General features: G+C 35.9%; 1 protein-coding gene across 4 annotated transcripts in view; it reads left to right on the top strand.

The window, feature by feature from the left end:
- The first annotated feature begins 4133 nt into the window (after positions 1–4133).
- Positions 4134–24896, top strand: part of LOC141442851 (paired box protein Pax-6-like) — a 44960-nt gene continuing 24197 nt past the window's right edge. Inside the window, exons 1-2 of one of the 4 annotated variants that reach the window (XM_074108011.1) lie at positions 4134–4514; positions 18444–18611. In XM_074108011.1, the coding sequence (XP_073964112.1) occupies positions 4385–4514; positions 18444–18611 (298 nt within the window). In that variant the 5' untranslated portion in view covers positions 4134–4384. Of the gene's footprint in view, positions 4515–18443; positions 18633–24896 lie in introns of all 4 variants that reach the window. The other 3 variants (XM_074108017.1, XM_074108004.1, XM_074107998.1) reach the window with 3 other exon arrangements.

Here is a 24896-nt window from a genome sequence, read left to right on the forward strand (position 1 = left end):
CCTAAACTGGCCCAAATCATGAAATGGCGGCGCTTCATGATATGCCTAGGAATTTCATGATCTGCCTAAACGTCACTAGGCAAATCGCTAAAAACGGTGAGTTTTGTACGATATGGCGGATGTCCCTTAGCCAATTCATGAAATGGCGGCATTTCACGATATGCCTAGGAATTTCGTGATCTGGCGGATTTTACGATCGGCCGCCGACATATACATATAAAATGATGATTTTTGGGATTCTATATCAGAAGGATGTTAACGAGACCATATTGTTGAGGCTCTGTTGTCTAATCGTTCATCCCGTCTCAAAGCAATATCACAACTGAAAATATCTTTTGAACCGTAACGTGCTGTGTAACAGTAAAAATAAAATAAAGTTAAAAGATAAGGTTGTTTTCATACTAGCAATGTGTCTTTTTAGAATAAGCGGATCGTAGGGTTACTCATTAATATCAAATATCCTCAAAATATCTTAGTGCCATGGTCTCTTGGAGCTTTATTAATATAAAAATGTATGCTAAAATTATTCTTATCCTATTTTGGTGCTGTTTTTATAACAGTAGGCACCTGTTTTTTATGTCATAAACTTTCATTCTGTCACTTGATTTAGTGATTGGCTGTTGCAGAATTTGCAGACAAACTTAAGTACCTAACTTTAAATAATATTTTGTATATGTGTTTATTGTGTTGTTATTGTGTTGTGTTCTGTAGTGTGTTGTATGTTTGTGTTGTTTTTGTGTGTATTTTTGTGTGTGTTGGATTTAACGTTTTAAACTTTCGTGATTCTCACTCATAGTCAATATACCACAAACGGGACTCATCACGCTATTATTACACAAGTAATATTTACCTCGACGTTTCGGCAACGTTACAGTTGCGTGGTCACGAGTAGACTGAAGAGTGGGGTGTCAAGCCTAATGGCACCCACGAATGGTACGTGAAGCAGTTGAAATAAAAAAGCATAAGAATTTCAACCGGGACGATGGGTATAAGCTTTCATCTTCGTGGAATCCTGTTATTAATAAGTGTCGGCGTCGGGATGAATGTTCGGAGGGACGAATCGGACGTTTTAGTGTTATGTGTCGGTGTGATAGGGTGACTAATAAAAGTGACCAAGTGCGGGTAGTTCGTGATACGAGTGCCGGCAACTATTAGTGATCAAGTGCGGGTAGTTCGAAGAACTCGCGCTGCTAAGGCAGACTTGACACCCCCACACTTCAGTCTACTCGTGACCACGGCAACTGTAACGTTGCCGAAACGTCGAGGTAAATATTACTTGTTTAATAATAGCGTGATAAGTCCCGTTTGTGGTATATTGACTGTGTTGGATTTTGTGTAATATTTGGTTAAATTTGTAAGACCTAAGCGGACAATATATTTTTTTTGTAAAATTTATAAATGACTGCTGGAAAGAGTTTTGCAACTACCTACAACACATTATTTTATAATTATGGTATAAAAAGAACCTCTACCTAAATATCAATTAGGTATTTATTCTTTTTAAAGAAACAGTACGTTTTGTAGTTATAATGATACCAAACGTGTGCTAACAATTATACTTACAAGTCAAGTAACAGGACTCTATCATTTACAGTACCTACTGTATTTTGTAACTAAACGTCTATAAACAGCAGTGCATAAACCAGTCCATAAGGGCTCAGCACACTAGCATTTACCGCAGACATAAATCATCCATCCCTGTCGCACTCACATATTGTATAGAAAGGGACATATGCTCTGTCCGTGACAAAACCAATCGTGCTAGCCCTCCCGATACTATTACAAGGTATATCTCGTAAGTAACCAATAATTAAGTGTATTCAGGATAAATTGCTGCGGTTAAATCCCCGGAACAGATTGCAGCGGCGACGCCATATGACGCATAATTTTCACTTTTATGTTTCATTAATATTCTACGCTTTTTGTGATTTTTTTAGCTGTTGATTACACGGTGCAACTCCTGTTACGCTATTACTGTATTTACTAAAGATACGACATAAAGCCCCAACAAAAACACCGGATAGAACAAAGCATTCACAAACATTGTATGTGCGTTCTAACGGATATAAGTACCAATACGAGTATAACCGCATTAGAATTTTTCGAGTGCATGGTCTTATTAAATGTTATTGTCGATGACTATACTATGCCGATCTACAAGTTCTACAACTTTGTAACATGTAAAGCTTAGCTCTACGGCACTCGAAATTAAAATCGATACTATAATATCTATATATACTAGCCTAGCCTAGATACTAAACTGAATAAAGATATTTTGACTTTGACTTTGACTTTGACTAGCCGTTACCCGCACTATCTGTATACCGAATTTCATTTAAATTGGTTCAGCGGTTTAGGTGTGATGAAGTAACAAACAAACAGACTTACAAACTCTCGCATTTAAAATATTAGTGTGATTAATCTCAGTGAGTGACCATGTTAACTTTTATTTTGCCTTAACCAATTTAGAATAAGAAACTGAAATCTGATACACATATATCTTGATGGTTCTCTAATTTTTCCCCGAAAACGTTTTTTCCAAATGATTCATTCTTCAACTTTACGGACGAACGTTTTTTTTTAAACTGGTAGTAGGTACCTACTTCAGGATTATTAGAAAACTATCCTAACCTTAACCTTTAGGATAGTCCTAATATTATTATGTCCTAATTTATACTCAGCGGTACAAAATTTGGCCCACGCTACACAAAATTACCTGTTATTGCTACATTTGAGGGCCACATTTTTTGCCGCTGTGTATATTCTGAATAGTTAACAGTTTTAGGAAAAAACCGTTTGATGATTTGAAACAGTTGGGAAATAAAAACTAGGATCCCATAATCTATACTTGTAGAACTTCGAAAACAGTTTACAACTCAAGCCTAACTCAAAAAAAAAAAATCACGTTTGTTGTATGGGATCCTGCCTTAAATATTTATTTTATTTTAATTTAATTAACTATTTATTTTCAACGCGCGGAATGCTGCCTGCGTGATGGGCACCATGCCAAAAGGCCCACCTCTCTTTTTTAATTAAAGTTTTACTTTTAGTTGTTTTAATTTAATAGTAGTTTTAGTCCTATGGATATTTTGTATTTATTTTTAAAGTAAATATACAATATTCTGTGAATATTTCAAGCATCTACCTGTTGCCGTTATCGAGCAAAGAACGGCAAAAAAAATCACTCTAGTTGTATGGGAGCCCCCATAAATGTTTATTTTATTCTGTTTTTAGTACCTATTTGTTGTAGCGGCAACAGAAATACATCATCTGTGAAAATTTTAACTGTCTAGCTATCATGGTTCACGAGATACAGCCTGGCGGCAGACAGACAGATGGATGGACAGTGAAGTCTTAGTGGTAAGGTCCCGTTTTACCCTTTGAGTACGGAAACCTAAAAAAACAAATCGGGCACGTATCCGTCACGCATAAGAGATACGCATATACGCACAGACCTTACCTATTTACGAATTATACAAAATATTTTGTTTATAAATCACATTCTCCTACAATCAATACCTTCCCATCAGTAGGTTCTCACTAAGCTGATAAGTTATTCAGCAACGCCAATTAAAGTACTCAACTGAAACAAGTTTAGATTTACGAATCTACTCCTCAATTTAATTACCTACTATGGAGCGCAATCGCCGGTACCGCAGTTATTAGAACGGATGTTAAGCATGGTCAACTAGAACCTCTCTTAATTAAAAAGCGAATAATAACACTGCACCTATCTCGAAATACACCTCATTTCTGTTACCAGCGAGAACGAGACAGGTATACATTAACACCTTCGCCAAAGAGAACTGGTAAAAGATCACCTGTGCTCACTACCGTAATTCTACCGGCGGTAGAGCACCTGTCCCTTTCATGCGATTCAAGCTTAAGCCGAACTGAACGAGTGCGAGTAGGAGTAGTTTCATTTGTGTTCAAGACCAAAAGATTTTAAGTACAATTTTTGAAGCGTATCAAAAGGAACTTTAAGGCGGATTAAATTGGAGTTTCATGTTGTGCGTTGGTAATAAAGTGTTTGAATTTAAAAACTCAAGAACGGGACGGAAGGTTACAATCGAATCGAGCGTTGCCGTAATTTTTGACGCGTTCGGAAATCGAATTAAGAGCGTTAGAGTGAGAGGTGCGTGGAGGCTCGAGTCCGTGGAGGCTTTTTGTTATTGTTCGGCGACGGTGATTTTTTCCAAGGCGTGCGAATGGGAGTGGGCGCGAGTGGGCGCGCCGGTGAGCCAAGCGCGATCTTCAGTGTTCTGGCTGAGCTTCGAGCGAGCGCGTGCGAGGCGAGTGGCGTCCGTGCCTTCTGTATACTGAGCTGTGCGTGGACTGTCTGGTGCATGTTGGTGCCGCGTGGCGTCACGTCGGAAGGGTCGACATGTTGATATCTGCGGGCAGCGGCCCCACGCCCGAGTTCTCGCCTGCGTCGTGCTGCGCGCCCTGGAAGATGGAGCCGGCGCCGCCTGCGCCCGCGCCCATTTCACAACCCCTCAACATATCTCCTAATGGTGAGTACCAACTCTTCTTTGAACCTATTTACCTCTGAAAGATGAATGGACATCTATAGGCAAAGCGCGCTATCTTAAACCATATCTTCGCTAACAATCAGGCGTAATATCTGTCAAACGTAAGCCTATTAACTATAAAAAAACTTTGAACATGAAACTCACTCATATTTAATAAAACTCACATTGAATGAAACGACGGATACGTGAGTTATCCGGATTTGTTTCATTAAATAAAAACACTTTACGAAGGGTATTGCTTGAACCTAGATCGTGTATAACAATTTTTTTTTTAGGAGTGTATGACTTGCCCGAATATTGTACCTATAAGTTTTTTAATCAAATTATCAACACTAACTGTTATTTAGATACTACTCTTATTTTTATTTTTGTGTGCATTAAATTTTTTTTGTATATATACATAGGTACTTACGTACATAAATACAAACTTTCATAATAGATAACTAAAATACCTATTTTTAAAAGTAAATTTTTAGATGAAGTAAAACCATGGCGTAAGTTGCGAGAAAACGGCAAATACCTACGTAAAATGTCCCACCGGTCGAATTTAATTCGATAGAAAATCCATATAATTTATTAGCTCCATTATTTTCCCTAGTGACACATTTTGACAAATGTTAATCGATAAATACCTAGTAAGGAAGGTTTATTTACCTTTTATCCTGAAACATAATTATATGCTAAGTATGATGTAAAAATATTGTAGGCTGAAATAAACTGTTTTTCAGTTGAAATGTACCTATCTAACAAGTTTTTGTGGAAAAAAGTAACCCCCTCTGCGACGGGGACGGTACCAACTTACATAGGTAAAATATTGTACTGTCATCAATTCATTGTATTGTACCTATATGCACCAAATTTTAAGTCAATCGGACCATGGAAAATGGGTCAAAATAAAATTGAAAAATTTGTTTACATTTGTTAACGTATGATGTATGATGTAGCAAAGCTAATAAGGGTATTAAAAAAAGTGGCGCGTGGATTTTTATATCATGCCTAAGTGTTCTAAGTGCTAGGCAAAGATTCTAGACATTTTTGTACTATACCTACCCAATTACCCATATTTTAAAATAAAGCGGGGCTCCTATCCTTGGCGGCTTGATCTTCGGGCATCTTAAGCTGTCTAATGAACCAACAATACCTATCTAACCAATGTCTAGTGTCTTGAATGTCCACTTCATTACTGGACAGAAGGATTTTTAAAAATGTGGAAAATAGATGAAAGAAAATTTTAAACTAATCAGTAATCACGAATTAGGTAAACGGAATTTCACGAAAGTGTTCGAAACTTAGATATTAACGGAATTGAATATATCATAATAGGTCTTTGGTGAACTTAAAATCAAATTTGAAACTTCTTAATTTTGATTATTATTGATTAGGTACAGTCACCAGCAATAATATCTGCCACAGCGAAGCGTGCAAAAATATCTGACACGTCCTGCGGCACTAGAAATAGAGTCTAGAAATATATTAAAAATATATATAGAGTATTTATGCACGCTTGTTGTATCAGATATTGGTGCTGGTGACTGTACCAATTCTGTTTATAGACAATAATATAATACTTAGTAACTTTATTTGGATAGTACATTTTTTTATATAGTATCTGAGCTTTATGTTCAGGTAATAGGTACCTCTATCAAAAACTTATTAAATGCTGTAATTGCAATCATCTTTACACCATAACTTAATTGTAGAGGTATTTGGTAGCTTTTGATACATTTTACCTACTAAATAATAAAATATATAATGTATTAGGATTATTAATGGATAGCCGATAGGTGTAAATACAGAGTGTAATTTTTTTACGGGCATATAATCAAACCTTTTCGTTCACTTAAAGTTGAAGTAGTAATGTTATCAAAACTGTCATTAAAGAAGTGTCAGTCGTTTGTTGATAAATGCGGTTTTCAGTGTAAATATAGTTACAAACGCGAACTTATCAGAAATCTACTTTACTATCACCACTTGTTTTTTGAAGTTTTATGATGGGTAAACTGGTAAGTAGTTTGATAGTGTAATTAAGATTCAAGGGTCGTAATGGCATGCATGAGAACTAACGTATTTGCATTGCCTTTTACAGTCAGTGATTACACCTTATTGATTACTGCAAAATAATCTTTTATTTGAACAATCTTTCCAAGCTCATGATAAAAAACCTTGATTTTAGATCAGGCGATTTCAATTTATGATTTATCTCAAAAAGATACTTGTTATGTCAAACTAAGTTGGTCTGCGTACATTGCTGCTCAGTCGGATTTTAAAAAATCATTACGTTTAATTAATAACACTATTTAACAAAATTATTGTCTTACATAAGTCGTACGACCGGATACTAATGTTAGATCAAATATATGCCCGTATAAAAATACACGCTGTATTAGTAAAGGTTAAGTGCCTATGGTAGTAAAGCATAACACTATAGGCAGTTTTTTCCGGACACCGTGACACCGGCGCATGACCATGCCATGTCTTTTAACACGCCGATGTGGTATGAAAAACATATCGGTCAAGATTATGCAGGTGACAGTTCGATGTTTTTTTTGTTTAAAAACGTTGTTTGGTAGGTATGTTCAGTTTACGGAAGAGTGGCGTTATACCCGTAGTACACCTAAAGTATATTTTGTTTAATTTGGTAATAATACGACTGCTGAGAGAAAGATACCTAATGTATTTTTCTAGGTTAATGGAAATATGTATGTGTGGGAACATTAAGTTTTATTTCAATGATTTACTTGCAACATTGCTTATTTTCATTTAAAAAAAGAAAATTCAGTTGTTAGAAGTCAGTAACAACGCTGTCCATGTATTGATTTCCTTGCTAAGTTTATTACAGTTTTAAAAGATTAATTCGTATGTTTTTCGACTGCTATCCCAACATACTTATATAACAGTATAGTAATATCGAGAATTTACACCCTAAAATTAATTAATCTGCTCTACATTTAAGAATATCTTACAGCACAAGTTTTATAAATTAAATGCGACATATTTTATACAAATAGTATTTATAGTGCAATAATAACAATAAAAATAAAATATATTTATAAAGTAACGAAGGGGGGGGGGGGTTATAAGTAAACAGGTTGATATGTCAACACAAGAAGAAACTGAAAGAAAAAATGTTGGGTTGATGTAATAGAGAACATACTACAACATACTAGCTTAGAATTTCAAATAATACTTTCTCATAAGAATTGCACTTCTATGATCTTCTAGAAATACGTAAGTCTCTAGCTTCAGCCTTTTAGGCTGTGCGTTGTCTGTCAGATAACCATGTTACTCTTTATTATTTCTTTTATTTTACATTGGCCCACTCTACATAAAAAAACTACCTATTATTGCATACATTTGAGGGCCAGATTTTTTGCCGCTCAGTATATTTTTGAATGATTTGTAGGTAGACTCTTAAATAATATTAGTGAAAGTTTAGTGAAGGAAGCGCTACTTTTATTTTATTGATCGTACGTATCTGTCAAGAGCCGTCACGGAAAGTATGCATACAAGGGGTTGACCGTCATTTGTCATCACATCACCCAGCTGCCGCGATGAGTGAGCGAAAACTGCCACAGGACATTGTCCGCATTGCACGCCGATCGAACTAATTAATCGGTAGATCGACCGCTAGATTGGCCGGTAGCGTTTCCGGCGAAGGTTGCTCAATATTCACTAGAAGATATTAGTATACAGCGATCCGTTTCAAACGTTTTGATTAACGATACCAAACAAATCGACAGCGAGAAACGGAATTTATGACCGCGACCAAAAGCGTCGCTGACAATTTTGTCTGATGCCAGATAGCAGTTAAGAGTAGTCGAGTAGTGCTAGTAGCTCGCATAAAAGCCCAGATAATAATCTATATGGAAATCATAAAATTAGAAAAGAACGTAAAATCTTCGTTAGCTACTAATTAACAAAGATAATAATTAGCCTCGATGTTTTAAATTGGCTTTAAATACACATGTTTACGTGTGAGTCACAAACGGTTTGAGAGCGAGCTAAATAGCTTGCGGTAACGTAAAGTCTGTTTTTCACGTCAACGTTTATATTGAGGCAGGTTTGATCAGGTGCGCTAATAAATCTAATTAACATTTAAATGGTGATCACGCATAATAATCAGCTGGCTTGGTAAACTGAGACGATGCTGCTTAATTAGTAGACAATTGTAACTATGTATTAATGGGGCGTAAAGTCGGCTACAACATTCAGGCTGTTTTGTGAGCGCCGCGCACACTTGTTCACACTCGCTGACAGTGTTTGACGCAAGAATAGCGGCATTCCGTAAAACCCCAAGATATTTCTGGTAGGCCGCTTTAAATAGGTACTTCAAACAATATGACGTGGTTAACGGCGAGGAGACAATAACTTATTATTAAGTAACATGAATGAAATATAAAAAATATTAATTTGTCTTATCTAATCAGGACTTCTACTCTGCCTACTTAAGAAGGTTTGAGTAACATGAAAGAGTATTTCTGTTGTTCTCTGTCTCTGTTTGCTTCATAACTGTTCTAAGTTTATTTCAGGGCACAGGACACTTAGTGTTTTTGCATAATGAAAATATTACTAAAAATGTTTACACGTGGACATTGTGTTAGGTAAGTAATAGATAAGCGATTTCAATAATGTATATGTCTTATTTTTATTACGAGTAGTTTAAAATAATTTAAACCACAAAGTTAATAATAACCCGCATGGGGGTTTAAAAAGTAAAGGTTTACCATAAATATTGTAAAATATTGGAATTTAAACGAGTTTTATTTGCAAATTGACAAGCTAGCTACTGACCCTTATAACTAAGAGAACCAAAACAGATGCACTTATATTTTTTGTAACAAAGAGTCCTATGTGTGATATTTTCTGATATTGCTCTTCTACTTATAACCTAGAGCCCCTTACATTGTCCAAGGTAAAAAAAGGAAAAAAAAAACTGTCATCCCTATCGCAGGGCTCCCAAGCCCCTCGAACATCCCTATGTCTGTACTTTTTAATACTACTTATCCCTGAGTTGGGCTAACTGTGAGCTAGATACGGATATTGTTAACTCCGGTCCAAAAAAACACTCCATTAGAAAATGACAATTGCTGAATGTGAAATATCACCAGGATCACTTTAAATATAAAGCACCTAAATTTATGTATAGCACATTGGTATCTATTGCAAGTTATTGGTAACCCTCTTCCAAATTGAACTGCTGCTCGGGTAGAGTCTGCATTAAGCTAGGGAACTATCTTTTACGATTGGTTTTTTGGAATCTTTTTGTATTTTTTATTTCAATTCCAAATTTTTACTTTTACGGTCATCCCGTAAAACCTAAATTGAAAATACAAACTGAAATATAGATGCACAGAAAAACCAGAAAAATAAGACCAGCACTGGGAATCGAACCCAGGTCCTCGGTATTCCGTACCGCGTGCTATACCGCTACACCACTGCTGGTCAACGGTACAGACACGAATTTCCCCTATGCACCACATATCTCAGCTTGTTTGTTTCTTATTTAGCCACTTAAGCAGTGACGCTAGCGACATCTATACCATCTTTTACCTTGTCGGTTCACTGAGGATTTATGAAAAGGAATTCGTATACTCGTAGTTGTATAAAATCATTTCGTTGTTCGTTTGTCTGTCTGCCAAGACCATTTTTAGTAGAGCACGTGGAGATAAGAAGTAGAGATTAAAATGAAATACTAAGGGCTAAATGCGGTCTCTTATAACTATATAAAGTTAAGTTTTAAGTACACAGTTTCGAAAGCACATTTTCATAGAAATACTATAGGTGTCAAACCTTTAGGTTTCACCATTCTAGTTGACATGGAACTACATATTAGTTACGGCCCTTACCCACGGAACACAATGAAGAAGAAACTACGAATAAATATCATTTATTACAAAATAATATCTCAACAAAAATATGCTCTATTTCTCGATTTGGTTGTAACAAGTAATTACATCTAAAAAAAAAGCAAAGTCTAGGAAATATTATGGATTAAAAAGAATAAATTAATTTAGTGAATTTGGCTAAAATCTGGCCTGAAAATTTGGTAAGGGGCTAGTTGGTAACCATGGGAATGATATACTCGTTGGAAATTTTGATCCCAGAAAATTGCACAATTCCCACGCGATAGCGATAAACGAATTCTTAGCGGACGATGTCGCGGACAAAAGCTAGTTTGATAATAAATAATGACTATTTAAAAACAAACAAAGACCCTAAATAGATACACTGATGAGTAAAAATAACGGGTCACTTTCCATACAATGTTGTATGATAAGCGAGCCGTTATTTTTGCACGTCAGAATAGGTAGAGTCGTGTTCACATGCATATCTGATCACTTTGTCTTTTGTGAATTAAAACCGGAGAAAGTTCAGTGAAAAATATTTCAAAATAGAGACATTATTTATTATAAATAAATAAATATCACGGGACAATTGGTGTGAATACACCAATTGACCTAGTCCCAAAGTAAGCTTAGCAAAACTTGTGTTATGGGTAGTAAGCAACGGATAAATATATAGATAGACTAGCTTTTGCCCGCGACTTCGTCCGCGTGTACTTTAGTTATCCGGGCATATGTTTTAATTAACCCCAGTTATAATTGTGACATTTGTATCTGTGTGCATAGCGAAGTACTGCCGTAAACGATAGGTAACAACAGTTCACTAAAGTACTTCGCTATAAACCACCTTTTTTACCAGTTTTGAAGCTAGTTTATGAAAAGTTTTATGCAAAGCACGAGAGTAAATTAATTATCTCGTGTGCTTCCGGCGAGAACTGAATCTTACTCTTGAATCCGAAGTATATATTCGAATTTGCTCTGTACATAATATTTTGTAAATTAGGTAAAAGATAAATAAGAAAGGATACTCACACAAAAATTACGCTTTTATTAATATTATTGATTTTATTATGCACAACCCGATGAGTAATTTTCACACATCATTTTAAATATCAATTTAATTTCCACATTTTATGTGTACATTTTGTATGAAAAACCCCTTCCCCTATTGAAGTCGCCAACACCATACGGATCATTTTAAATTGAGACCATTTTACCCCTTTAGGAGGGAATTTTATCCATTTCACTTTTAATTTTTAATTGTAATCGAGAACTTATACACCTATTTTCATACTTCTAGGTCCAGAAATTAGAAAATTCCATATAAACTTTACCCCCCCCCCATTTTACCCCTTAAGGGGGGAATTGTATCCATTTCACCTACACAGATAAGTTTTGATTGTAGTCGAGAACTTATATATCTATTTTCATACTTCTAAATCCATAAATGAGAAAATTGCCATAAAAACTTTACCCCCCAACCATTTTACCCCTTTAGGAGGGAATTTTATCCATTTCACTTACACAGATAATTTTTAATCGTAATCGAGAACTTATACACCTATTTATATACTTCTAAGTCCAGAAATGAGAAAATTCCATATAAACTTCACCCCTTTATTTCACCCCCTTAGGGGATGAATTTCTAAAAATCCTTTCTTAGACATAAAACTTACACTTACATCATAAAAAGAACCCCTGTACCAAATTTCATGTTTGCGCCCAGCGGTTTGGTTAGTCTGTGCGTTGATCTATAAGTCAGTCAGTCAGTCATATTCTTCTTTTATATACATATATAGATAAGTACATACTTAAATACATATTAAACACCCAAGACCCGAGAACAATCATTCGAATTTTTCATACAAATATCTGCCTGACACGGGAATCGAACCCGGGTCCTCAAGCTTCGTAGTCAGGTTCTCTAACCACTAAGCCATCTGGTCGTCTATATTTATTATTTCGTACTTTATTGATACAGGGACTCACTATCACGAGGTTACATTCTGTGGCTACCAGTGGCGTGAAGATTTTAGTAAGGCAACCTGGAGCGTGAGATAAGCGTGAGTTAGGTATATCTGCGGATGAAACGATCGAAGTTTGTGTACAATCGAGGAAACTGGATCATGTACCTTGGTACAATATTTGAATCTTTTCAAAATAGATTTCACAATAAAAAAAAATAATAATACGGGACAATTGACACCGATTGCCTTAGTACCAAAGTAAGCAAAGCTTGTGTAATGGGTACTAGATAACGGATAAACGTACTTAAATAGAAAGATGCAAAGGTGCTTAAATATATATTAAAACTCAAGACTTCGAGAACAAACATTCGTATTTGTCATAAAAATATCTGCCCTGACCGGGAATTGAACCCGAGACCTCAAGCTTCATAGTCAGGTTCTTTAACCACTGGGCTATTCGGTCATCAATGTTTTGTTTGGCAGATGTATGGGATGTCAACATGACATTAATGAGGGCTATCGCGAATGAATTCGCCGCTAGAGGCGCTAGTGTAGCGTGAGGTCTCCGAAATGTCAAATCTCATAGTTATTGGGTGAGCTACGCGGGTTTATTTATAATTAGAATAATTTTGTGAATATTTTGCAATATCTGAAATTAATTATGGCAAATATGCGTTCCGGGGCAATGAATGTCTGTGTTTTGAGACAGTTTTGTCTTTCGGAAACCTTTTTCCTCCCTTTTTTCCGAACAAAACGGGGACTTTGTAACACTGTGGCATGCTCGATATTTTTATGCTACGGTTTGAAGGTGTATTAAATATAATTTTAATCTAAACTTTGTTTTCACGCCCGTAATAACAGACTTTGAAAGACATACTTAAAAACCTGACGCAACAGTGCGCCATCTAGTGAGACAAAAAACGATAGCCCTCATTGCACAAAGGTTCCACACTCGTACGCGATTCAATTTCCTCGAGGGTACACAAAATTTGCCATAGATACTTGTCATCTCATCACTGGCGTCCTGTATAAAGTTTTGAAAACTCGGTGGGAATCGAGTTGTTTCAATTCAATCCCACCCCACTAGTAGCTAAATAACTGCACTGAAGTAATCATTCAATAGTAAAAAAGTAAATTATAAAAACTGCAAAACTATGAAATTATTTTTACTTATTGCTTTTGACACAGTTAAAAATCGTAACCCATACATTCTACATTATGACGCAAGTCTTTCTAGATGTAACTAATCTATCGCCAAAATATTGAAGTATTTAATTGGCTCCATCTATCATAATTAATTGCCTTTAGGACATTATATTTACATACCGTTAATTCATTTTTTGTACTGAAAGTTCTCATCGTTCCAGAAATGTCACAGAAGCCTCATTAGGTTTATTTATTTAAAGCTCACATCCGTTGTTCGATGAACTTCCCGCAACGACCATTAAATGATCGCAAATCCCCACTGAATATGCATCGAAACAACTACCGCACTAATCTAAAGCATGTCAGTGAAGTTGAATTGGCATCTGTGACTTAAAGTCTTCGGCGCGTAAATTATACTAAAGCTCTTTATTATATATTTCTTAGTCTTTTATGCAACTGTATCATAATAAGGGTCATTGAGACACGAGTGCGAGTTTATGACATGAGGCGAAGCCTACGTTACGTTACTACGTTTAGATATACGCATGAGTGTCTCAATGGCTGATTATGAATAGTTGCATATATTACTTTTTCTACGAGCTAAAACATAACAATTAATAAATAATGAATATTTACATAACGGACAATAAATGAATTTTTCGATTTTAAGGGTAGCAAATTACTGCTCACTTACATTGCCGCCTTGGCGGCGTTAACATTTCTGCATAATGCATGCATCTAATTCACCAAAGTGACACATTCTGACAGATAAAAAGTCGTTTAAATAGTGTTTAAGTAAAGTAACTCTTTTATTTCTTTCAACTTTCAAGAACTCCGTGCAAAAGCAAAACAAATTCCCGCTATTTTGAAACGTTTTTTTTTTCACTAATTACAACCTTATAATGGACCCGGGAACTTTACATACAGCCAAATTAAATAATGTTGAAATATTCATATTTAGTAACTGAAAAATTCATTTATTGTCCGTTCTGTAAGTATTCATTGTTCAATAATTGTTTATATAAACATATTTTAATTAATCCATAAAGTCGATTTAAGAATAAATAAGTGAATAAAATAGACTTGTATGTTGGCCAATACCGGTGAAGTTTTTTTTATTTAGTTTTAATTTAATTTTAAGTCCCGCCATTTCATTTTTTTTCTTAATTAAGTTGACATAGGCGCAACTGGAGATTGTATAATAATCTTCGATGTAAAACCTTCACAGGGGTTCCTTTGCTTCCATATCTATTGAAATACTCAGAATTAATATTATTATAACTCACACCTAATATCTATACTCGTATACTATCCGTGGTAAGCGCTAGAGTGCCAGGTCCTCACTGAAGGACCATGCATGATTCCTACTAATATTTGACGTGAAAGGTTTATTTTAATGTTTCAATGATTGCTACTCAATTATGCAAAAATGGCTAAGGAGATTTTAATGAAATTTGGCGCAGAAATAGTTTAATACTTGGATCAACACATCAGATACATTTTATGCTGGCAAACTGCATATTCTCGCGGGATAACTACCTGGTAGAGAGACGAAATCTTTACAGACGAAGTTGCGGGCAAGAGCTAATTTGACATAATTTTTGAGTACACGAATCACGGTAACTACCCTGCCCATTAACCTCACACGAAATATTTTGTGATGCTCGAATAAAATATACCTAGTGCAACACCAGTCGCGCGGTATCATGTACTTTTTGTAGAGAAGTATTTATCGTTTCAATCAATATCTTTTTGCACATACTTTTTGAAAGTAATTTAGTCTGACACGTAAATAAATGTCCATTATCATCTGCTTCATAAATTCAAACATCATTCGATGATTATTCAAACCCACAGCTTAAGCTAATCTCACGGGCAATTTAACATGAATCACTGGAAAAGAGGTTTTATTGCCGAACCGAGCGTACGGTATTTAACTTTGCTCATCAGCATAATTCATACGATTTTTTTAAACAATTTCAACGCATTTTAGTTGAACGTGGGTATTTTTTTTTGCATACATAAAGGGGGCTTGCGACTGCACTTTCGATATCGTATTGAAATTTACACGAAAGGTGGTAATTTTCCGGCTGCGCGATGACATTAATAGCAGCGAGTCTTGTCGGTGTACAACATTTTTTGTTTAAAATGTTCACATTTGGCCGATCTTATAGTTCTTGTGCAAGCTCCCCTCGCATCGCTTTGCATGTTTTAAAACGTCCTGTGTGTGCAGGTGTCCATGTCGTACATATATTTGCCTACATGTATAGTTCGAAAAACGCTGTAAAAACTCATCGTGTTCACTACCATCAATCACCAATAGTTGTTTTTATAGCAACGATAGTGTCATTAAATGCCATGCAAATAATGTTCTGACATGCTTCAAGGTCCTTATCTAATACTATAAAGGTAACCTATACGCTTAAACTCTATTAATAGTCACTAGCGCCCATAAATGTGACAGCCCATCTTGAATAACTTTAAATTTGCAGTCTTACCTAGACAATTTAATACGATATTTGCATAATTGGATAAATTTAGCATTAGTAAGTATAAAATAGTAAAACAAACTTAATTCGAGTGATAAGTGTTAACTAAATAGGTGAAATAGAGGCATAAAAACTAGCGGTCAATGAAATGGAGCGATGACCAACGCTGCAGTCAACGTCAAGTCAATACATTCTAATCAGTGATTTATTGCCCCTAATCCTCAGCTCAGCACAAATAAGCTATCTTGTCGGCTTAATGTTGTATCAGCCCAGGCGTGAAACTCCCGCGCACCACTAAGTGGTCCTTCCAGTTTCCACTCGAAATATTTTAATAAGACCTCACTGCTCACGCACCCAAATACAGATACACACACGCACGCATCCAGATACTACATTAAAACATCGCCTCGTTCGACTCCACTTTATTTATAATAGTAGCGACACTAAGAATCTACATTTTTGCTCTAAACGGTGTTAATTTATTGACCGTGGGCAGATAATATCACTTTTTTTCTTTCATTATTAAAGCGATTACACGAGAAATTATACGTCGATGTCCAGTTCTTACTACTCGATCCGAATGGTGCATCATTAAAGTATGAGCCGTATACTGTTTACGTTAGGAGCAACTTTTGCTTGACTCCAATTTAAAACTCGATAATGCTTTCCTCAACGGAATCGTCTTGTAGGCTCGCTAATAAAAAGTGTGAAGTTATGGACAAGTTATGCCACTTGCATTAATTTTGATGCTTAACCTGATAAACAAATTATAGTGTGTTAAGTTAATAGCTTAATTTATAATTGAAATTTCATATATAACAGTATTGTTGTGACCAGGTTTTTACATAATTATCTCATGTGTTAATGACGAATGAGTTAAGATATTACTACATAACATACATAAACACATTAAGATCAATGTATCGGGCTAAAGGGTTCATTCGTCAATTAGGTATTTAATTTCAGTAATTACGACACCTACGTAACCAACCGCCATAAATATACGACAGCTAAATTTGCCGTTTACGGTATCGCTGGTATTCGACTCAAAATCGCATGGAAGTAAAGCTGTTTCTATATAATTTGAATAATGGCTTTTTGCGCTTAGTGTTTACTGTAGTATATTAACACTTATCATTGTTTTTTTTTTAAATAGGTAGTGAGCGAAATCATCATCCCAGCCTATAAATGTCCCACTGCTGGGCACAGGACTCCTCTCAGAATGAGAGGGCTTGGGCCGTAGTTCCCACGCAGGCCCAGTGCGGATTGGGAACTTCACACACACCATTGAATTGCTTCGCAGGCTTGTGCAGGTTTCCTCACGATGTTGTCCTTCACCGTAAAGCTCGTGGTAAATTTCAAATGTAATAAGCGAAATATATTTACTATAAACACCGGCTGTCTACAGGGATGTTTTACTAGCAAATCAAAGAGCTATAGAAGTTTAAATTCCCTTATTTCTGCATATGCTGCCATCAAAGGAATAAAACATTTTATTGAACTGATTGTGACTAGATTAAAGAGTTACGTGTCATAGCTTGTCATCATGGAATAACAGGGAGCTTTATAGGACGAGCACGCGTAGGCTTTTACTATTGCATAAGCTTGTAATAAAGCTCGATCCTTTGTCACGTAATAATTCCGTAATGACTGAGCAAAGAGCGTCGTAGCCCTTGCCGTGATATGTGATCACGGAATTGTTGCCCCTTAGGCGCATTCATTACAGAAACAAGGTAAAAAATTAATGATTTTCCAACGAGACACGTAGTCATACCAAATAAGGGGTAATTTTCTGTATGACTTATTTTATAAGATCAACGTTACGTGATTCTAATTTACTACGAATCGTAAGAATAAGGATTGTTTTTGACTACTTTTTAATCTTGGTACTTTCTGTACTAAAATAGATAGGACAAATCCCTCAAAAAAAAACAAGCTTTTTATTTTTATAAGCTACTAGCAGCTATCCGCGACTCCGTCCACGTAGTATTTGTTTATCACTATCCCGCGGGAACTATGCAATTTTCCGGGATAAAAGCTATCCTATCTCCTTCCCCGAGACTCTAACTATCTGGATGCCGAATTTCATCTAAATCGGGTCAGCGGTTTAGATGTAATCACATCATACGAATCGAGTAACAAGTATCCAAACATCTTCACAAACTTTCATATTTATAAATTATAATATTAGTAAGATTATTTAACTCCACGTAAGGTGTCTTACAAGGCGAATTTCACTTACTTCTAGTGGTCAGATTGACCAATATTTTGGATAACAGTACAAGTTCATTGAACAAAAAGTACATGTATTCAGTATTCAGGATGAATATTAAACCAAACTGTAAGGTTGTTGATTGAAAAGAGCAAATTCAGTGACAAAGATATTAGCGGTAACACATGTTAACCAATATACTTATTTAGATGTATCTTCGTTCCTAAATTATAAAAAAACACCCTCTTTTTCAGTAGCAGTGTCCCCGTCATCGTCGGGCGGTGGCGGATCCGGTACTCAACTATACGCGGGAGCAGCATCACACCCGCTGTCTTCCCTACTGTCGCAACAGAGGCTGCTCGAGCTGTCACGTTTCGGTCTGCGACACTACGACATCGCGCACCATGTGCTGTCACAGCAAGGTGCTGTTACCAAGTTGCTTGGTAAGCAAGTTTAAGTAGCTTACGGAGTGTTACCTCTCAGAAGTCTATCGATAGCTATTCGAAAGCAAAAATATCGATGGTCATATCGATATTATCGATAGTCTCAGAACGAGCCAATAGTATTCACAAAGTGATGTACTTCAACAGTATCGAAAAGGCCTATAAAACAATACTATCGATAGTACGCATACACAACAGCGATAGTGCCTGTCGATAGAATTAATAGTATTGCATTCGATCCCTAATATTGCCATGATTTGCGCCATGGATAGTATCGATAGACCCATCGATAGTGTGGCTTGTAAAGTCTGTTCGCCGATAGTAGGTAAATATTATTATGATAACGTTTTGGAATAGCGATTGTCGCTTAATTATCACAAACACTACCATAGGCGTCGCTTATCATTACGAGCACCGAGTTTCGTGGTACCACATATTCAGTTCTAGTGATATGCACGCCCGGGAATGAGCTTCGAGTGTCATAGGTGTTCGCGTGTACTGTTTTCTGTTTTATACAGTTAATAGTTACTTATTTAAATATGTTTTTTTTTATAACCTAAGCCCTTTTACTTTGAGAGGAGGATTGTGCCTAGCACTGCGACGTATATAGGCTGGGGTGATGGTGAATGTTTTTATCGGTGGAATAATAATATATTTAACGTGCCGCAATTGTAATAAGTAAAGAACCCCTGATTTTTAATCAACTATCGGCGAACTAGAACTATAGATGAAAATTATCGATTGCGAGGCTATCGACTGTGAAGTAACACTAACTTACCGCCAGGCCACGATTATGCGCGATCAGCAGCGCGGCGAGCAAATTTTCGGTTTATTGCAGACGCTAATCGTTCACCTACCTAGTACAAAACTGTTCAATGCACTGTTTGTCGCGGGTAGTACACCTATGGGCCGGTAGATGGGTGGAGTTAAAAAAGTTGGACAGCTTAACGTTGGTAGTTAAAATTAGAAATGTTTCCGTTGCACCTATAGGTACAATTGTATGGTTAAGTGTCACAATAGATTTTTTTTAGTCAACGTGGTCCAACTTTTTGGTCTCCACCCTGATGTAGAAAAGCAAAATTTTCGGATTAAAATTTGCGGTTGTCATTTCTTTTTATTTACTATGGACTATTGATTGACCTCATCTCACCTGATGATACGTGCAGATGAGACGAGAGAGTCCATGTATCGACTTTTAACAGAATATTTTGCATTTCAATATATAATCTAAAACAGTTTTACCCAGCAAAAATGTGATCGGTTTTAGTGAATGGTATTTATTCAAACATTTATTTTTAATAATATAAATTTAAAAAGCTGTAATATTTTGGATTGTAGGATGATCATGCCCAGAACACCAGGATTTCACTCTAGGATGTCACTGGATTCCAATAACTATACCTACCAATTTTTAAGCCAACCGGAAAGTAGGAAGTATAGTCGAAAATATGGTTTGCGAAGATTCAGGACGTAACTATATAGTAGGTACTTACATAAAAAAAAAAATCTTGTAAAAGTTTAGTATGACTGAACTAAATCCTATTTCTAAATTTTATTTTTACTAAAGGGTGTGCTTACTTTACTACGCGTTGGTACTTACACGATGTCAATTAAGCAGTCTAAAATGTAAACGTCTAAAATAATCATCTGATAACTCATCCAATAGAATGCCCGACTAGTGAGATTACTTATTTCGTTGGCACTGCATGATTATTAAGTAATTTCGTAAGCAAATTTTACAACAAAGGCATACTTAAACCGGAAAATGGTACGATGTAGTAAATTAAAGGAAGCATTTTTACGTGGCCGGTGACTGACCTGCAACGCTCCAGCAACTTGCCGTACCTATAGAACTATTGTATGGTGGCAATAATTACGAGTAGTTTCGATGTTACCCTCCCACTGTTTTATTAAGCTCATGGTCAATGTGTATCGATCATTGATTTAATATTGGATCATTCTTAGGATTTAACATTTTCATACTAATTCTTATCAAAATGTTTTAAATGTATGCTCGCGGCTTTTGTTAAATAACTATTATTTTTTTGTAGCATTTGTCTAAATAATTATTGACAGTCTGTGTATAATCTATGTATTTTCTTTCTTACTTTCTTTAATCTATGATTACTCTAATAATAACATTTTATAATGGAGTAACTATGTTATAATAGGTACATAACCAAATATCTGCTCTTACCACTACGTATTACTACGTATTAGTTATTCCACGTTTAATTTTCGAAATCCGCTAGATAACACTGGTAAGGTAATTGATGAAGTGAACTTCTGCCTACTGGCTATAGATTCCACTACAATTAACGAATGTATTATTTATATGGAGGTTGTCGGGACTCTTCAGCGATGTATTGATTTATACAACCGTTCTTTAGAGAGCCCTGGGGCTTGTTATTGCCTGCAACTAAGTTATTTGCAATAATTATGCACCCGCCTAGAGTGATCAATACGCAACCCGACTACTAGCGATTGACTTCAGAATTGAATATGAACATCCTAGGTTGTGAAATTATGAATAATCAAGCGTAAAAGTTGGTTCAACTATAAGGTAACGGAAGTCATACTTTCGCGCATAATTGTCACTGTTATCTCCTAACTCGTAAGAATTTTGACAAGCACTGTTAACGCATTCAGTATTATCATCCTCATACACGAAGTAGCGCGCAGCAAGTGCTTTAAAAACTTTGTTTTTAACGCTCGACACACTTTATTTTACGGCGAGAAATGAAATAAACGATAAATTTGCATATTTACCAACACCTAAGCATTCAGAAATTGTGAAAATAAAAAACGAGACCTTTTTGCGAGATAAGAGCAACCGATTATTAAATAAATATAAACGATATGAAAACATTCATGACAAGTCCGCAATTTGTCGATGGCGACGCGGGCCGGGCGGGGGATTGCCGTGTTCTAATAACACGGTTGTGGTAAAAATCTCAATCGCAATTAATCAGCGATAAGGGATCGCTGGAGCCTGCCGCGACGAAAGCTGCCATTGACGAAAGCTTAGATCCTAATCGAATCATAAAACTTGCAGCGTGTTAATTATAAGCCACCGGGCTGCGTCCACGCCGCCGCCGCTCTTCTCGCCGCGAGCTACCGCACCCGACCGTCATTCGCTCGCATGTGAGAACCGTCTTATCGACAAAGATCCTCAATAGCAATCACCATTTATTTGACTGTTTCGCTTATCACGGCTGCCGTAGAATTTAATCCACAGTAGATCATAAATAAGTATCCACCAATCAAAATCTTTGACGCCACACTATGATTTATCCAATTGACCTATCATTTTTCAGTTTCGGTAACAGTAAATTAAAAACAAACAAATCAAATTTTTCAGATTTCAAATTAATACGCAACAATAAATTTTCCATCATCGTTTACTAAATACGTATCACGTGGGAACAACTATTTTGTTGACAACGACTACGACGACTTTTATTGCGCATTTAATTTAATACCATTACTTGGCTTAACGTTGCAAATCTACAAAACAATGACTCACAAACTGCTCTTTGTAATATGGTGCAATTATAAACCGTGGACTAATTATTGTCAATACCTTGCAGGATGCGAACGTAGAATTAAAGTCTGAGACAGTGCGCAGTGCACGCTCCTAGTAATTTGAATGCTCGTTCACAAAGAAGAAAAGTCAATTAGTGCGTTATAATGGTATGTTTGGTTGCAAGCGAAGCGTGAGTTGCTCACAACGCTGCCGTTTGCTTGTGCGCGGTTTTAATTTGATGCATTAGATCCGCGAGCGTGTCATTAAAACACATGCGCACTTTGTGTTTGTCCACGAGTCAGGAACGGGCTATTTAAAATTAACTCTGGCGTGAATCGGATGTATAAGCTTTATTATTTTATTTTGATTCTTCGCTAGCTAAAGGTGGGTCCACATTTTGAATAATTTTAACATATCGAGATCAAGCACACGTATCCTAAATTATGTATGCTGTAATACCATAGTATTTAAAGTGACTCATGGATATACAACATTGATCGCGATGTATCAAATATGGCGTGTTGCATGATCGCGTATCTTTTTGCGTCTAAACTAACGCTCTTGTCATGACACTTGTCGGTGCTATGCATCGGAGATACCATAATATGCTATAATGGACTCATCCTCACCGCACGGAAAAAAAAGAATTCTTTGACCAAGAATATTCATAGTTTCAGGAATATTGTTTAAATAAAAGTAATTATTTTCTTTAAGTAAGATAGTTTTGACCCAAGACAATATTTGTCTTCATCCAATACAATGTAGCGTCCGGCTATATAAATACGAAATATTAATGTCTTGACCAAGGGTAAGTATTTGTCTTAATTTAAGACATCCTTTTTTTCCGTGCGTTAAATTTTTTTTAAGCATTTTTTGGTCAGACTGGCATGTAATTGCAATTCAAAATATCTCAGAAATTATGCCTTGGGTACACAGACTCTTACAAATCTAATATCTTTAAGCGAGAAATTCTTGTATATTTATATATTTCGAAGTCAAAGTCAAAGTCAAAATATCTTTATTCAATTTAAGCTAAAACAAGCACTTATGTCAAACCATACCACCGGTTCGGAAAAACCTCTGTTGAGAAATATCCGGCAAGAAACTCAACGAGGTATATTTTTTTAAACAGATTAAGTGATATCTCTACATCAGAAGTGTTTATCACCAGGCCTCAGAGACGGCTCTAAGGATGAAATGATGATGAAATTTGTTTTTTGAGGGTAGGTAAGAGGGGGCGAATAGTTAATCCAATGATATTACATGTTACTATAAGCTCACTGAGTTAATCTTATCTTAGTCTTATCTCTAGGAAAATGAGTCTTGTCGAATTTTAGCCTAGGTAGTATGCATGTCAGGTAAGTAGAATTAATTACCTACATAATAATATAATGGGAGTATTCATTGAAATTTTGTACGAGATAAGTCGCCAGCAAATAGAATCAATGATTTAATAATAAATAAAAATAATTGGAATCCAGAGAGAATACTAAAAGCTTAATTTAATTCGGTTTTACTAATACTAACTATACGCAGTTTGACTTTAACGATCATAAATTTAAATTATTAAAACGATTACTCAAAGTATGCGTTACCTACATATGAAGTGTCGTGTCAATCAATGTTCGCCCGTGGTGGTTCGTAACGTCACGTGTCGGTTTCCCACGGAAGCCTGGCCTACGTTCCGCCCAGGGCCGTCATGTCCATCCACTTAAGTATTTAACATACGTGAAGCCTTAGCTCAAAAGCTATCTAGCCCAAACATTTTCTAAGCTGTCTGCATGAAAATGGGCACGCATAAATTACGCTCCACAGTCGATTTGCAATGTTAAATTGTCCTCTAAACACAATGTTTATATATCCGCCGATGAAACTATCACGTATGCTACTTATACTATACGGTGGTTCAATAATTGAGTTGTATGTCATTTTCGTTTCATTCTTAGTTCATAAAGATTGTAGGTACTTTATGTATGAGCGTGTCATTAGTTCAGTCCAATAAGTGCCTTAATGATTCAAATTCCGCTTTGTTGAATAGATGCTTAAGTATTAGAAGAAGAACTCCGAAATCACGATAAGTAATTTCATATTAAACCAGTCATTTTATGGGATGTAAATTTCGTAGGAAGGTAATGATACCTACTCAGAAAGATTGTCCGCGGATCGCCGCGGCGGGTAATGAAGCCATATTTAGGCTTTGTCCTATAATCAAAATTGAATTAGGTACCGGGGTTGACATTCTTACTTTGTGGACAAAGCCTTTTCTTTTTCTGCTCCAATTCTCGTCATCAATTTGAATTTTTAATGTTCTCCACTGTCCATGGAACGCTATTTTTAGATAAGAACGATTGTAAAGATCTGTCAATTATTGTAATGATACGGTAGTCGATATTATTAAGCGTTTAACGTTTGACACAAGCTGCCGCCTTAGTCGTTAGGTTAGGTATTTGCAGAATGGTAATGACTGCAAATAGGGCACGCACGGCATTATTAATTTTATAAAATTATCCTTGTGCATTAGTTGAGCTGAATCCACACATTTTATGATCGCTATAAAATAATCACCGTTACCATAGGCCAAGATGAGAATAGCTCAAGCTTAAGTGCTTTTCTGTACTTGCAAAATGTCATTTTAATTTATATGACACTTTTATATGGTGTTAAAATGTGCTTAAATCTATTAACCTCTAACCAATGACGTTTAATACTCTTAACAAATTGACACAATGATGCAGGTC

Source organism: Choristoneura fumiferana, chromosome 2 (assembly GCF_025370935.1).
Source record: "Choristoneura fumiferana chromosome 2, NRCan_CFum_1, whole genome shotgun sequence".
NCBI lineage: Eukaryota > Metazoa > Arthropoda > Insecta > Lepidoptera > Tortricidae > Choristoneura > Choristoneura fumiferana.